At 33.5% G+C, this 16,650-nt stretch overlaps 6 protein-coding genes across 6 annotated transcripts; all 6 read left to right on the forward strand.

Moving 5' to 3' along the window:
- Positions 1-8,703: 8,703 nt before the first annotated feature.
- Positions 8,704-8,943, forward strand: LOTGIDRAFT_124453 (hypothetical protein; the record flags this gene model as incomplete). The annotated part of the gene is made up of 1 exon (XM_009061305.1): positions 8,704-8,943. A coding segment is annotated over one exon (240 nt), but the record flags the coding sequence as incomplete, so codon positions are not given.
- A 1,877-nt stretch (positions 8,944-10,820) lies between these two features.
- LOTGIDRAFT_88345 (hypothetical protein) lies at positions 10,821-11,198 on the forward strand (the record flags this gene model as incomplete). Its single annotated transcript, XM_009061240.1, has 1 exon — positions 10,821-11,198. A coding segment is annotated over one exon (378 nt), but the record flags the coding sequence as incomplete, so codon positions are not given.
- Positions 11,199-11,211: 13 nt separating this feature from the next.
- LOTGIDRAFT_88813 (hypothetical protein) lies at positions 11,212-11,535 on the forward strand (the record flags this gene model as incomplete). The annotated part of the gene is made up of 1 exon (XM_009061241.1): positions 11,212-11,535. A coding segment is annotated over one exon (324 nt), but the record flags the coding sequence as incomplete, so codon positions are not given.
- A 533-nt stretch (positions 11,536-12,068) lies between these two features.
- On the forward strand, positions 12,069-12,314 carry LOTGIDRAFT_124744 (hypothetical protein; the record flags this gene model as incomplete). The annotated part of the gene is made up of 1 exon (XM_009061306.1): positions 12,069-12,314. A coding segment is annotated over one exon (246 nt), but the record flags the coding sequence as incomplete, so codon positions are not given.
- An 87-nt stretch (positions 12,315-12,401) lies between these two features.
- On the forward strand, positions 12,402-13,040 carry LOTGIDRAFT_67572 (hypothetical protein; the record flags this gene model as incomplete). The annotated part of the gene is made up of 2 exons (XM_009061233.1): positions 12,402-12,675; positions 12,820-13,040. Coding segments are annotated over 2 exons (495 nt in total), but the record flags the coding sequence as incomplete, so codon positions are not given.
- Positions 13,041-13,244: 204 nt separating this feature from the next.
- LOTGIDRAFT_89649 (hypothetical protein) lies at positions 13,245-13,466 on the forward strand (the record flags this gene model as incomplete). The annotated part of the gene is made up of 1 exon (XM_009061243.1): positions 13,245-13,466. A coding segment is annotated over one exon (222 nt), but the record flags the coding sequence as incomplete, so codon positions are not given.
- Positions 13,467-16,650: the final 3,184 nt, after the last annotated feature.

Consider the following 16,650-nt stretch of genomic DNA (forward strand, 5'->3'; position numbering starts at 1 on the left):
ATTCATGGCTCCATAACTTTCAAGGAGAAGATTTTGTTGCTTCAATATTTAGTGGTAAAACTCAAGTTACTAATAATTAGTATTTTAAGGACTAATTTATATGAAAAATGTAATTAATTAGTTTTTTAAATCTCACGTTATTAATAAGTATTTCAATAACGAAAGGACTAAAAGACTTTTTTTTTTATAATTAGTGGTAAAGCTTATAAGTAATAATTAGTTGTGGTAAAACTCAAGTTATTAATTTGTATTTCAAGGACTAAAATAATTATTGGTAAATCTCTGGTCACTTATTAGTATTTCATGGACTAAAAGAGTAACTTAAATAATTAGCAGTAAAACTCAAGTTACTAATTAAGTATTCCAAGGACTTCTGTTAAATGATTCGTAGTAAAACTGAAAAATAAATATATGGCTGCTGAATAAGTATTATAATCACTAAAAATTAATACTGTAAGTGCAACAGTATTGATCATATGGAATTTCCATCTTCACTATGTCAAGTTATTATGACCTTCGCCATGATACAAGAAAGGTGGCTATTCGAGTCGCGGCATAAGCCAAAGGTTGTAATAGCTTGACATTGTAAAGATGCAGTATTTTATTCCATTCTTTCTTTTTTAAAAAATGTTAAATGACATTTTGTGATGATTGTTGAAGACCAACTCTTGATCTTTCACATTTTGAATTAACATGTTTTTCATGCTTTTGAACACTCGGCAAAAGAAGATAAAAAATTATGCTCTATTTAGTTATATATCTTAATGATTAGTCGCCTAAAAATGCAAAATTAAAACAGGACTTAATGTCAGCTTTAACATTTTGTAGCTTGTCTTTCCCCATCTCAACTCTAAATCCTATAAGCATATTGAAATACCAATCTGGAACAATGTTTGTATGCAGCAAATGAAGAGCATTTCCAAGCTATGCATGAAACCTCTTCTAAATCACAACTGTCATCAGAGTATATAATGTGTCCAACAATCTGACATCCACAAAAATTAGGAAATGTGGCAATTGCCCAAAATGGTTTTGCTGTCTTCTTTTTTGTCTTTAATGATGAAAAAATTCACATCAGTTATCCTTATCAGTGTATTTGTCAGAATCAAATTCAATCCTGATTGTGCAAAACACCTCATATGTGAATTGTTGATGTGATTTTGTAGTCACATGTTCTACAAACAAAAATGGTTGTTCATGTAATAGTTATAGCACAGTTTTCATGGGTTAACCGTTTTAAACACCAGGTCCAAAAGCCCAGGTCTGTTCAAACAGTAGCAAATGAAAACTGTGCTATAACTTATTTACAACATGATTGACAAAGATCTGGCATGCGCAACACTATATTTTAGTTTCTAAGCCAATGTTAAGGTAACAACTTGCTTTGGAATTGTCTAGCAGAAAATATAAATTAAAATCCACAATTTAAAATGTCGAGATACAGAGATTTTGCATGATATCATGACCATCATTGATAATGATTACATAATTCACAATATTTGTCACAATCTAGATATCAGGACATGGCAACTTGAGACTACGAACGAAACTGCATTTTCGTGCTTAATTCCATAACCTATTTTGCTACATTTGTACACAATCATGATACAATTTACTTTAGTTTGTTGTAGCATGTGCAGAGAGTGTGGGGAAAATGTCAGGAATTATCTGTGCAGACAAGCTATAGAGTAAATCATGCTATAACCACAAATTATGCCTTGTTATAGAACATCTAGGCTCCTCCCACTTGCTAATACAACCAATAAATCAAAAGAAATTCTTGATATGTTATAAGAAACATAATTATCAACTCTAATGAACGGACAATTTGATGCTGCATATTTTACAATAAATAATACTCCTTTTTCTAATGGGACATTACCTTTTCTGTTATATAAATCATCCAGAAATGGTTGTGTTTGTAACGTATTCCTGGAATCTTTAGAGTAATGGGGCGAGATTCATTCAGCATCACTATCTTTACTTGATTTTTTACTCTTGGGAAACATAAAATTTCATGTGATCTTATGAGGTAATCTCCTTCAATACAATTTTTAAGACCTTAAACAATATCCATTAATAAACAAAAAAAAATAAACAACTTTTGCCTCTTACTGCAGTTGCAAAGTACTTAGGGCCAGATTAATAAAAAAAAAAAAGAGATTTGATGACACAACCAAGTTTTTGTCACATTCTTCTATCTGAGACTTTTTAATCTCATAATTTATCACCTGTATAAAAATATGTCTATGGTAAAAAAGTTAACATAACAAACTCAAAGTAGCCATGCCAGTTTAAACTGATGATTCAAATTTATGGGTATAAAGTATATAATGACAAGATAATTACATTTATCTCCATCAAAGGAATATAAAATTAAGAATATTTTGTGAACTTATCAGGGCTTTTAAAAAAAATGAATCAACAGATTTCTTTCAGAATGATTTATATTATGCAATCTGCTTGGATTTCAAATGGGTTTTAAAATAAAAGTACAATTTCTGTACTCTCACATTTGAAGAAAATTTCTGAGAGAAATATTCAATTGTAGCCTACCATCAATTTGTAATAATTTGACAATTAAGTACATATCCTGATCAGCATTAAGTCAGTTTCATACAAGGCTGGCGTAATTACTAGTATCTTGTAATGTTAAAGATTTGTGTTCAGCATTTAAAGATGGTTTCCTTATTTTTAAGCGTCAAATTAAGCAAACTTAGATTAATTTGTGTTTCTTATGCATTATCATGTATTCTTAATCACAACATTATTTTCTTATTGCATGTAATTAAGAATTTTAACCCATCATAAATGTCCATGTATGTACAATCTGGATAAACAATAAGGACTATTTGACCTTTCTTGATCAGTCACCCATTGGAATTCTGCTGGTAATTCTCTTCTAATTGAGCTAATTATGAATTAATTATGGACATGTGATTAAAAAATGGTATTTTTCCAAGTCATTAGAACACACTCTCTATTCATATAAGTATTAGCATTTTCATTTTCATAAATGAAAATAAGGAACCCATCTTTAAAAGTATATTATTTTATGGTCAAGAAATCACAATCAGCAGACTGCTATACGAATAAAAATAGAAAATAAGATCTGTGTACCTATAAATACAAAAAAAAACCTCTAAAACCTGATTTGGAATGGCAAAAATTATTAAATGATAGACATACTGATTTACTGCTGTATTTATATACATCTTACTGTGTTCAAGGATTATTTCTGTAAATATTTGTCATATATCTCCACAAATTGAATAGTATTGTCAGTAGACACTGGTTTTTCTCTGTGGTGAATTTGATATCTCTGAAATCTATTGGATAATCAAAACTTAGTCTTGCTATTAGACTGCTGAAATGCTTCCCATAAATTCACATTTGAGGCCATTTGATGTGGTATAAAAAGTGCTGTACTGAAATTGCTGTAAACAGATAAACAAGGAATATTGAATAAATAGGTGATGACTGAAAATCCTCCAAATAAGATGTGCTGCTTTTGCCTTGACCATACTATCCTTTGATCTATGTTTTATTCTTCAATCATAGTTTGTGGATAGGTAAACTGGGTTAAAATTAAACTATTTTTCATATTATGTCAAATTTCGATCAGAGACTAATTCCAATAGCTGAATCAGAGTATATATGCCATTTTCAGAAATAATACACTAAAATTATCTTTATAAACAACACTAAATATATTAATTTGATACAGCCAAGGAAAGAATAATTCTAATAGCTCAGTCAATACGGTCATCCTTATCACTAATTGCTATTAATATTTAGATAGAAAAGATAAATTTTCCGAGGGATGATCTCCCTGATCTCCCAACATATCTATCGTGTCCTATTAAATCCAGAGAGGGGCGCTTGCATGCCCCCTCTTTATATAAAATCCTCACTATTCAGGGATGAATAGTATATATTTTTGTAACTATCCTGAATGGTCATCTAGAAAGACTTTCTATGTTTGTTTTTATGTCATGTACTTTGAGTAGTATAAGTCGGTCCTCGTCCCACAGTCATTATTAGACTAATTGACAAGCTTTCGATCATTAACGTATACATATTACAAGCGCAATGAATGGAAACTTGAATATATATATGCTTCTCAAACTGTATTTCAATACTCACAAGTAGATAGTTTACTAGGCAATGAAATAAATATTCTTTGGCTTTGGTAAATTAGCAGAAACTGGCAGAATGGGACACATCACAAGTATGAGAATATCACTTTCTACATTTTTCATTTAGGTACATGTGTATTTAGTACCATTTTGTCCATGTTAAATCAATAATACAATACAAGCAAATCTTACCCTAAAGTAAAAATGATTATAGTTTCTGATCAATATTCTTGTAAACATTCGTCTGATATCTTTGAATTATCTTCTAGAACATCAATAGTAAAATATATAGCAATTATTAACTATCTAAATTGGGAGACTAGTTTTAGTATCTAATTGAATGTAAATATTATATTTCTATGGTTAATGAATCATATTCATGAAAAAGACAATTTATTCCACAATTAAGACACAACATGAAACAGTTACCTGTATCTGAAAATTACAGCAAAGATACATGTATTTCCTTATAAATTTTAAAGGGTGAAAAAATATTTTTCATGAAGAGGTCACTTGACTTTTTTCTTACCCAGGATAACCGTTTTTATGCGATTTCTTAAATTGTCAATATTCTAATGTTTAATCAACTAGAATGACAAACTTAGTTGAATTTGAAAACACTATTGATTGGTCGCAATACTGTCAAATTTGTTCAAAGTGAGTTTTTTAAGACAATGGTTTATGTTAGTATAGGTTTGATTAAGAGAGTAGACAGAGTTTTTGGGTCATATGATAGTTGACATCATGACAACAACAACTCATGTACGACACATTGGTACAGACTTGTACCATATACATGTGGCGAGTTTCTCGCTATACTATAAGGTGTATTAGCAAATTATGAAGGGACTGCAAACAAATTTTTTTGATGAGCCACTGATCAAGAAAGATCAAATATTGTTTTGATTATCTAGTCTGTACAGACATGGACATTTATGATTGGTTAACTTTCTTAATTATGTGCAACAGCTACTCAGGTATTTTGCTATTTCATTTTGAAAAAATGTAATGAATTAATTTGAATTAATGTAACTTCACATATCTCCTTCCGAATAGATTGAGCTCATGATATGGTAATGTGGCCAGTCATTCAAATATAGCTTCAAATCATTTGGTGATGTAGTCTACATTAATAATTAAGCATCGCCAAGCAGATTTGAGTTTGTTGTCTTCTCCTAGCCTTTCTATTTCCACATACCGGTATATTTCTTTAGGTTAAGAAACATGGATAATTCATTATAAACACCAATAATCAAATAGTTTGCTTTACTTTTAAAAATACGACAAGCCAACTTTAATAAGTCAAGCTGAAAGAGAGATTAAATTTAACAGTTTGAAAAGGATTCAAAGAAGATTTGTACCGGTAATCTTTGTTTGTGTATCAGAATCTCTTTTATATTTAATCACAATGTGATTCCAGAAAAAAAAAACCTGACCATGATAATGTTGAAATTGATATTTTGCGAAAATGATAGAAGTGTCTCTAATACACACAGTCCTAGAAAGCATTTAAAGTGATACTATGTCTTAGAATGAACATAAAATTTAAGTTCTTGAAAAGGTCAATATTAGTCTATATTCATCAGTTAGCTTACCTGGTGTCATAAAGTTACAACAGAATCCCTGGAAAATCTGGAAAATTCATAAAAGTAAGTAATTATTAAAAAACGCTTAATTTTGATATTAAGCGTTTTCAATAGTTAATTGCATAATTACTAAGTTTTTTGGATTTATCGAATTATATAAGGATACCTATTTATGACACCAGGTATATCTACTGGCTCTTATTCGCCAAGTTTAAAATTCTTCAATTTTATGTTAATTCTAAGACGTATCACTTTAAAAATAAAACGGAGGAATTGAAATGCACAGAAATTGATATAATTTGAAAAGGACACTATGATGACCTTATTTGACCTTGAAAAGATCAATCTGATATGTGATTTTTTAATTAGGCAATTCTTAAAGACTGGTCAATTAATGTATGGCTTCTTAAAAGACTCTCTTTTTAGCTGTAGTAGTTTTGATTAACAACATGAAGAATTATTGAAGGATAACTTCAAAATATAAAAATTATGGATGCTATAATTTTGACAAATATCTATATTAATCTATATAAATAGCCAACAAATCAATTTCTTGTTGAAGATCAAGCCAGTTAACAATGAAGTCCCAGATAAGAAAAAATATAAGTGTTCATAAAATTGAAAAACTAAAATGTTATGTATAAAATAAAATTTTAGAGAAAGTGCTAAGACTCATTTGTTTTTTTGTTTTTTGAAAAAAAAGAAAAATATTAATGAAATAAGGGGAGAAACTCCAGCCCTCAAGTCTTTGGTCAGTGTATCAAGGGGTGACCAGTGAGCTAAACTTACTATTTGTTAAGACGTTTAAACTTTGACATTTTATGATATCTTTTTTCTCTCCATTACCAAAATAAACCTTACACCACATGCTTCGGAGTTCCTTAAGTCCCACGAGTTCCATATGTCCCACGCGTCGATGCTATTATGTGATGTGGAAACTGGGCTTTGGCACTTTTATACCCAATCTAATTTGCACTGTTTGCTTTAGTACAACATGTACACTGAGCTAGATTTCCTATATGAATAGGCTTACTAGAATAAAAAATATTATAGATGTAATTTCACCAGGACAGTGATTTCATGTCCCATGGATTATATAAGAAATAAAATTCTGCCAGAACAATGGATGAAGATTTATAAATGACATCCAAAGCTTTAACAGTTAAACAGTATGTTAATAGCTAAAAGTTGAAACTCTGATTGGCTGCTACACTTAGCTTTGAAAAGTTTTGGATGGATAAGCTTATGTTTTCTTCTTCATTTAAATTAGGTTTGCTCTGAAGTAAGATTTGACCAATTTGACTATTTTTTTTTTTAAAAGTAGCAGATAATGTATAGAAGTAGTTGTAGTAGTAATGTAGTTCTATTACCCTTAATGAAAAACAATGAAACAATGTGTATGAAAATGTAGGCCTATATATCTTTGTATAAAAGGGAGAGTGGTTTCTCAACAATTTTTGCTTTTTTAAATCGGCTTATGTCGATAAATGAGCTAAGTTTCTGTAAAAATTTGGGTCATTTTCAGATTCTGAAAACTTTATTTTTCTACACTTACACACTAAATTCTATCACTTCTATAGTCTTATAATGGATTTGATCATGAAGATAAAGATTAATTTCCTTTAAAGCTATTTTATAGTAAAAACTAGATGTTAATATACAGGCTGTTACGAAAGTCAATTGTCAACAGATATCATTAACTGAAGGATTGTAATTTAATATGAATGATAACGAATTCTCAAGGATCAGTTGTTCTGCTAATGTTTTCAAATCTGTTTAAGCTACAATAATAATACATTGTTAACATTATCTTAAAGTGTATTGATTTTTATATTGAAGTCAGATCCACTGGAAGAGTTGCACATGTTTTGGTTAAAGTTGGCTATAAATTGAACACAAAATAAGTTTTACAACAGTACAAACTGATAAATGGAGACTTTCTTACCTTTATACAGTACTTTCTTTTCCCAAAGTTAAATAATATCACAGTAAAGAACCTTTCATACATAATATAAAATTTATTTTTACATATGAGGTGTAATTGACTTACTTTCATGACAATAATTCTGCCTCTGAAGACTAATGGGAGATAACCCATGGCTTGGCACAACACATTGAACTGCTGCAGAGAGATGATTGTGGCCTGCATTTTTTTTTTTGCTATTATAACAGTACACATACATATGTGCAACAAAAGAATTGGGCATTGACAAGGCCTTGTGGAGAGGAGAATTTAATTTTGTCCCTTTTCAGTAATTGCCACTAAATCTGTATTTGTATGGACTATAATTTCTATTGTACAGTGAATATTTTTTATTGATAAATATTCATTGAGGCATGCATTGAATTCCAAATGTACCAATGCATACAAATAGAAATAAATTGAGATAAATACTAGTTGTAGGTTGAGTTAAAGCATCTTGACAATGGTCAAGGTATTATGAGCTTAATCTTATACCTTGAGCAACTTGTATCATAGAATGAAACTTGGTGGATATAAGGACTTCAAAAGAGACATATTTGCTCTTGTGTGTTCCTGTGACACCTTTTATTTTAACAATATTTTCTCCAGTAAATTTTTATGCCACTTAATAGGCTTAAAGATAGAATAGATCTCATTTACCTAGTATTGTCTATAGACTTTTAATAAGAATATTCTATAACTCTGTAGTTTTAGCTCACTAATTTGTTGATTCGAAAAGTAACAGACATGTCTTAAATACTTTGTGGGGGAAGTACCATATTCCTGCTTTTACACTTCAAACATACTAGAGGACACAAAAGACAATCTTTGACAAACCTTGCTAGTGATAGATTGTCAGACAATCCAAACGGTGAAAATATAAACAAGACTGCTAAATGTTAATTTGCCTGGCAATTATCTTTCAATATGTGGCAGTTGAAGCCATTAATTTTTGAATAGTGGAAAACATTGAATTATACTTATTATTGTCTGTAATCTACTTTCAGTTTTGAAGATGAGTGTCATCATCAGATTACAAGGCTTACCATGGACAGCCAGTTCATTAGATATCAGAAATTTTTTCCAGGGATTGAGCATCCCTCCTGGTGGAGTTCATATTATTGGTGGAAACAAAGGTGAAGCCTTCATAGCCTTTTCAACAGATGAAGATGCAAGGAAAGCCATGATGTTCAATTTCACGCCTTTGAATGGAAGCGTTATGCAGCTATTTCTCAGTAGTAAATCAGAGATGCAAACAGTTATAGAACAAGCTCAAACCCCATCTGATCAACCAACTACTACCAATCAAGCATACAATCCATCGGCTGACAATAATGAATATAACCCACGAGATAGAGGATCTTTTAGACAGGAAAACAACTACAACAATTTTAATCAGCAAGATTTTGCAAATATGAATAGTAGAAATGATCAATACCCTCAGACTGGAAGATATGATGACACATCTAATAATGGATCTTACGGTAGAAATATTTACAATCAAAATGAGCAAGGCTTTGACACCAGTCACCAACAGTCTTTTGATAATCAGGGCCACTTGAGCTATCAAGACCAGCGAGGTGGATATAACATGAGACAAGGATACATGGGTTTTGAAAAAGATCAGTCACTACCTTATTCTGCTGGTTTGGAAAATGAGCAACATCAAAATTTTAGAAACTCTCCTCTACTAACAAAACCCGTAGATGCAAATCCACAATACCCTGTTCCCACTTCCTTGTATCAAGATCCCTCTATGGTAATAAAGCCATTTAAACCAGATGTAGAAATCATTTTATCTTCTTCAGGCAAGGAATCTTCACCGAAAGTGGACAAAGATCGTTCAAGTAGAGAGCGAAGCAGTAAATCTGATCGATCTGAAAGAGATTCTGATAGACGCAGTGATAGAGATCGTAGTGGTCGAGACAGAGATAGGGACAGGGAACGTGACAGGGATCAGAAGATAGAGATAGAAGTCGAGGATCCAGAAGTGATAGATCAGATAGAGATAGGTCTGACAGAAGTGACAGGTCAGAAAGAAGCAGATGGAGTGACCGGTCAGATCGTGATAGAGATAGAGGTCGGGAAATTGAGGGAAAATCACCAAGAGATCGCTCTGATGTGAGGCGACCTAGAGATGGAGAGAGAGCTGATGACAAAAGAGTTAGTGACAGTGATAAAAATGAGGTTAAAACTGGTTTTGGACGGACTGACAAAAATGAGCCTGGCAATATGGCCAATAATAAACCAAATATTGAGGGCTTGATGCAATCACCAGCATTTGGTGGATTCAACAGTCAAGACCAAACAATATTTACAGGAAATGAAAGACCTAAACCCTTAATGCCTTTACCTGGGAATTTTAATACTAGACTAGGGGATAAGAATCCAGTTATGAACCGATTTGGTGTACCCCAGGACCCAGAAAGAGATCCGGATTATAGATCAAAACAAATGATGAAACCCAAAGATGCTCATGATTCATGGAATACTCTGATAGATGCAGATTTTCGGACCTTAGATAAAAGTCAAGAAGATTTTGATTCAAGAGGAGAGCATTTTTCAGAAGATCAAACATCAAACAAAGGGCTGCTTGGTGATGCTCCGGTTGGACACTCATTCCCAGGTCCAGGACATCAAGAATTTCTTGGTGATGATAGATATGTTAGAAACCCAAATTTCAATAGAAACAATCCAGGATTTAACCCAGAAAATCCTGGCAGGTTTAGAGATGATTTTCCTAATAACAGGAATGTACAGGGATTCAATAGAGATGGAACAACCTTTGATAATTTAAACTTACCTGCTGTTGGAGGTCGAGACGGTCAGGGTCCAAGAAACAATCAAGGTTTTGTTAGTAATGAAGGGCCACCATTCAACAAGCGAGATGGACCTGCAGTAGGGTTTGGCAACAGAGAAGGTGCTGGACCAGGATTGTTGAATAGAGAGGTACCAGGACCAGCATATGGTAATAGAGAAGGATATGGCCTTGGTAACAATGAATCTTCAGGATTTGGAAATAGAGATGGGCCTAGGCCTGGAGTTGGACCAGGATTTGGAATTGGCGACGAAGCTGGGTTTGGAAATAGAGGATTTATTAATAGAGATAGACCAGGATTTGGTAACAGAGAAGGGCCTGGTTATGGAAATAGAGAAGAACAGGGGTTTGGCAATAGAGAAGGGCCGGGCTTTGGAAATAAGGAAGGACCAGGCTTTGGAAACAGGGAAGGGCCAGGCTTTGGAAACAGGGAAGGGCCAGGTTTTGGAAACAGGGAAGGACCAGGCTTTGGAAACAGGGAAGGGCCAGGTTTTGGAAACAGGGAAGGACCAGGTTTTGGAAACAGGGAAGGTCCCGGTTTTGGTAATAGGGAAGGACCAGGCTTTGGTAATAGGGAAGGGCCAGGCTTTGGAAATAGGGAAGGACCTGGTTTTGGAAATAGGGAAGGACCAGGCTTTGGAAATAGGGAAGGACCAGGCTTTGGAAAGAGAGAAGGTCCAGGCTATGGCAATGAGGAACAAATAAGATTTGGTAATAGAGAAGGACCTGGAGTTGGAAATCGAGAAGGACCAGGATATGGAAACAGGGAAGGACCAGGATTCAGAAACAGAGGACCTGGGTTTGGTAATAGAGAAGAATCTGGATTTGGCAACAGAGATGGACCCAGTTTTGGGAATAGAGGAGGACCAGGGTTGGGAAATAGAGAAAGACCAGCATTTGGTGATAGAGAAGGACCAGGCTTTGGAAACAGAACTGGGCCTGGATTTCGAAACAGAGAAGGACTTGTTTTTGAAAATAGAGATGGACCTGGATTTGATCAGAGAGCTGGTCCAGGATTTGGCAACAGAGAAGGGTCAGCTCCTAGGTCTGGAAATCAAGATAATGGTCCAGGTTTTAATCCTTGTGATGGGCCACGATTTGGAAGCCGGAATCGTGATGGACAAGGAATACAAGCTGGTGATGCTGGAGCCTCAGAAAATACAGATCAAAATTTTGCACGACGAGGAGGTCCATCACTGATGGGAGATGCTCCAATCCCTGATAGTTTAAATAGACCAGGACCTGGTTTTAACAGAGATGACCCTGGAATTAACAGGAATATTCATGGATCAAATTTTTCAAGAGAAAGTTTGATGAATCTGAATCCAAATGGAGATGGATCTACTGGCATTCTTGGAGCCTCACCAAAATTTGCTAATGCCCCAAATAAGGAAGGATTTGGTTTAATGGGTCCAGGTCCAGGACCTGTTGGATTGATGGATATGGATCAAAGAGGAATGATTGGGATTCCTGGTAGAGATGTTCCACCTCACAGAAGACTGGGAAATAAGCAATCAATTGAACCAGTTACAAATCCAACAGATGCTTTAGTCAAACCAGAAATGCAGATTTATGCTCACTTGAAAAATCTTCCGTATTCAGCAACTTTACGTGAAATCAGAAATTTTTTTCAAGGATCTGAAATCAGTATGGATGGCATTAAACTTTTAGTTGATGATAAGGGTCGGAAAATTGGAACTGGCTATATTGAATTTAAAACAGAAGAAGATTTAGAAAAAGCTCTCAAAAAATTTGGTGAATTTTTTGAAAGTAGAAGAATGATTATTACCAAATGTTCTCAGTCTGAATTCTTGAGTGCTGTAGATGGAGTTGCACCAGTTGCTAAGCGCCCCAGATGGGAGGGTGAAGGACATCCCCCAATTAATGAACCAAAATTCTTGGTCTATATGAAAGGATTTCCAAAACATACTGTGAAGGAAGATATTTGGAAATTCTTTGTCAACTGTCGAATTGCTGATAATGGAAATGGTATCTATTTCGATCATGATGGGACTGGTAAATTAGTTGGCTTGGCTTTTATTGAATTTGAAAATCACAGAGCCATGCAGAATGCTTTGCAATTTAATGGAACGATGATTGGACCCCATCGAATAGAAGTTGGTCCAAGTCACCCTGATGAACTTAGTGCAATGTTTCGTGCTCATAAAAGTCGAGAAATGGAAGCTGCAAGCAAGAGAGACACTTCTCGTGATAGCCATGATAGAGAGAAAGCAAATGACAAAAACAGGAGTAATTCAAATTTGAAAGATTCCAAGGTAGATGTGAAAAATGAAAACAAAACAAAGAAAGAAGATATCAAGAGTGGAGATACCTGTGTCATATTGAAAAACTTACCAAGGCAAATCAAACAGAAAGAAATAGAAGATTTTTTCCGTGGTATAAAGATTTTAGACAACAGTATAAAGTTTGTCTGCAATGAGAAAGGGGACACAACTGATGTTGGATATGTTGAATTCAAGTCTACTGAAGATTGTAGAAATGCTATCAAGAAGTCTGGAAGCAAGATAGGACATAATGCTCTTAAAGTCGAATCACTGAGTAAATCATCTTATAATGATAAAGTTAGAGATTTAGTAAAGAAGCCAATGGCATCACCAATTAAGAAGGAAACTAAAGAAGAAATAAAGAAAGACAGTGATCCAGAAGTTACTAGTTCAGAAGAAACACCAGTAGCCAAGTCAATTCCTGCAGGAGTATTGAGACAGCATTGGTTTTATCTTCGCTGTAAGAATTTTCCAGAGACTGTAACTATTGGAGAGATGTTGAAGTTCTTTAGTGGTTATGATCCAATTCCAGAATCTATTCGTCTACACTATTCATCAGATGGTAAACCAACTGGTAATGCTGTCATTGGTTTCCCAACAAAAGATATTTCTGAAAGTGCCCTGAAGGCTTTAAATAATCAGATGTGCAGAAATAATAAAGTTGAAATTTTCTTAGCTTAAATGGGTAAGTTTTGTGTTCAAATTTGTAGTCAATTTGTATGAGTAGTAGTCGAACTGATGTAATTGCTATAATTGCATCTGTCATATGTAGCAAGACTTTATCAAGCTGATTACATTACATAAGCTCTTTGATATCTTGTTACGCTCTTTGTCGAACATGTTTATGTGCTATTTTGAATTTAGACTATGTATGCAAAGTTCTGTCTGCTACTTTCTGATAAATAAATGATAACGCCATACAAAGCATTGGTTTAACAGTTTGAATATCTAAGAATCATTCCCAGAATATCAAACTATAGATTCTTTCTATAGTATTTTAATGAGAATGTCCACATTATCCATAGGATACATAAGTGAAATACTGTCAATAATTTTTGTTTTGTTCCATGTTTACATAATTTAATTGAATAACCTCCAACTAAACATTTCATAAAATATTGACATTTCAGAAAGATGTAAGTATAAACTTGATTTTGGTAATGGTGGTATCAACCATGTAACAGTATTGGAAATATCTAGTAATGGTAGTATGTTGAGAGTTATGGTGATTCCAAATATTACTGACACTACCAAATCAGAGCAACAATACAAACATTTGGCATTATTAAATAGTGATATCAAGTTCAGAATCAGATACAATAATGGCGGTGTTACTGAGTTAAGATACTGTTATCCAATAATGATGGTGTTACTGAGATAAGATACTGTTATCCAATAATGGTGGTGTTACTGAGTTAAGATACTGTTATCCAATAATGGCGGTGTTACTGAGTTAAGTACTGTTATCCAATAATGGCGGTGTTACTGAGTTAAGTACTGTTATCCAATAATGATGGTGTTACTGAGTTAAGATACTGTTATCCAATAATGATGGTGTTACTGAGATAAGATACTGTTATCCAATAATGGCGGTGTTACTGAGTTAAGTACTGTTATCCAATAATGATGGTGTTACTGAGATAAGATACTGTTTTCAAATAAAATGTTGTTACCAAATAATGGTGGTATACCTAGTAATGGTGGTGTTTCAAAGTTATGATGCTGTTATCAAGTAATGGTTGTATATCAAATAATGGTTGTGTTACCAAGTAAAGATGAAGTTACCAATAATGGTGGTATACCAAATTATGGTCGTGCAACTGCATTATTATGGTAAACCAAATAATGGTGGTGTTACCAAGCTTAAATGTAATCAAATTATGGTGGTACATGTATACCGAAAAAACCTAGATTCATCTTTCACAAGACAATTGAACAGGAATTGAAATAACAAATCATGTAATAAAAGGAGAAAGTGCTAACAAAATTATTTTATCTTTGGTGTATGAATGAAGAGTGATTGGAATATGAAAGTGTTGCGCGATTATAAACATAATCACTTGATGTATATAATTTTATTCTATGGTTACTACATATATTGATGCAATTAAGAGCATATCTTGAGCATTGTTATTTCAATCATGAAATCCTGTTCTTATCATATACCAGAAGTATGAAACGTGAAGTATGAGTGGGATTCTGGAATTGACAGAGCGCCTGTGACAAAATGAATAAGTAACTGTATGTACTGCAATGAGGATGTCAAGTCTACTTGTACATTAATAGCTGATCTGATAGCTGTCTACCTTGTTTAAGCCTGTTGTTGTCAGCTTGTCTGGAATTGTGCTTCATGACATGGGAAGTTACTTGTACTTGATGTTACATAGGACTATGAAAGTATTCCCTAACTTTCAGTTGAAAGAAGATCTTAATTCATTGAAAATGATATTATATCATTATATAATCATGTTCATAAATTTCAGCAATTGAAATAGAAGTAGCTCTTTCAGTTATTCTTTGCTTCATATAGGATTTGTAAAATATGATTTGTCGTTTATTCTTTATACTTGAAATATGTTCAATGCTTCATTCGTTTTCAGACAGTACTTATAGTTATCATGTTGTATAAATTCACTGTTATTCATTTCACTGTAATAAGAACTAAATTTAATGATTTTCATTTTATTAAGAAAAAATAAAATTCCTCATCTCGTCTTCAAATGGTTATCATCTCCATTATTCCCATAAATTGCAAAACTTTTGATGGAAAATACTATGTACCCATAACTGATTGTAGTATAGCATTCAGTCCACTGAAATTCTACTATCAGGCGTGCCTGTTATTGGCACTTGCCTGTTTTACAAACTAGGAAAACTTAACTACCTTATCTGATCGTTAAATGTAACATGATGATCGTTAAAAGGCGGCAGAACCCTCTCCCAAAAAACATCTGTAACCTGTTCGACACTGAGCATTCATTTACCAGCGATCGCAAATGGTAACTTCTTTACGAAATCCGCAAATACACAGCAACTTTTTATAGCAATATCTGATTCTCGTAGCTACCACTTGAACAACCTGAACCTCCAGTTGAACCTCCAACGACGACCTCTGGTTTCACCATAGTACCATACCCAATAGGCCTACAAGTGATGTCCACTTGTTATAAAGGCTCTCAAACAACCTTCAGAGTTGCTCCTTGTTTTCTAGAGTGAACCTTCCCTATATTTTCACAGAAAGACCTTGCGGGTTGCTCTAATAATGCGTCATTCATAGGCCAAGCAAGGCTATTGATGCAAGGCGGACCCTTGCATTTGTTGACCTACACTAACTTCAGACGGATCTATATGCTGAGCAAACGAATATTTGATATTTCTCATTAAATGATGTATATATGCATAGGCTACAAATAAGTCATACCAAATTTCAAAAGAAACGCATGACACCACCAGATTGGATTACATGTTCTTCCTAAGAAGTGAAGAAAGGAAAAAATGGATACATTTCCCGCCAAATTTAAGAAATAAACCAATCGGAGACAAGTAACATCTTGACGACGTCAGATGACCATATTCAGATAATGTGATGTCATCCATCATTTAATCTGGTATAAATATAACATTTAGCTAAATGATACACATATTATAATCGAATATGAAACAAAAAGCCTATATTCTACAGATTGACAAGGTACATTTTCCTTGATATTCGCTGACTTTTTGACCTGGTCGACCTTGACAAAATAAAGTGTCTGGTTATTCTGGACTACAAAGGTTGGTGATATTTGCATCATTAAGAAACCACTACACTTTTGTTTATACTTTTTCTTTCTTGTACAATGAATACAGCTATCAATGT

Source organism: Lottia gigantea (assembly GCF_000327385.1).
Source record: "Lottia gigantea unplaced genomic scaffold LOTGIsca_47, whole genome shotgun sequence".
Taxonomy (NCBI): Eukaryota; Metazoa; Mollusca; class Gastropoda; family Lottiidae; genus Lottia; species Lottia gigantea.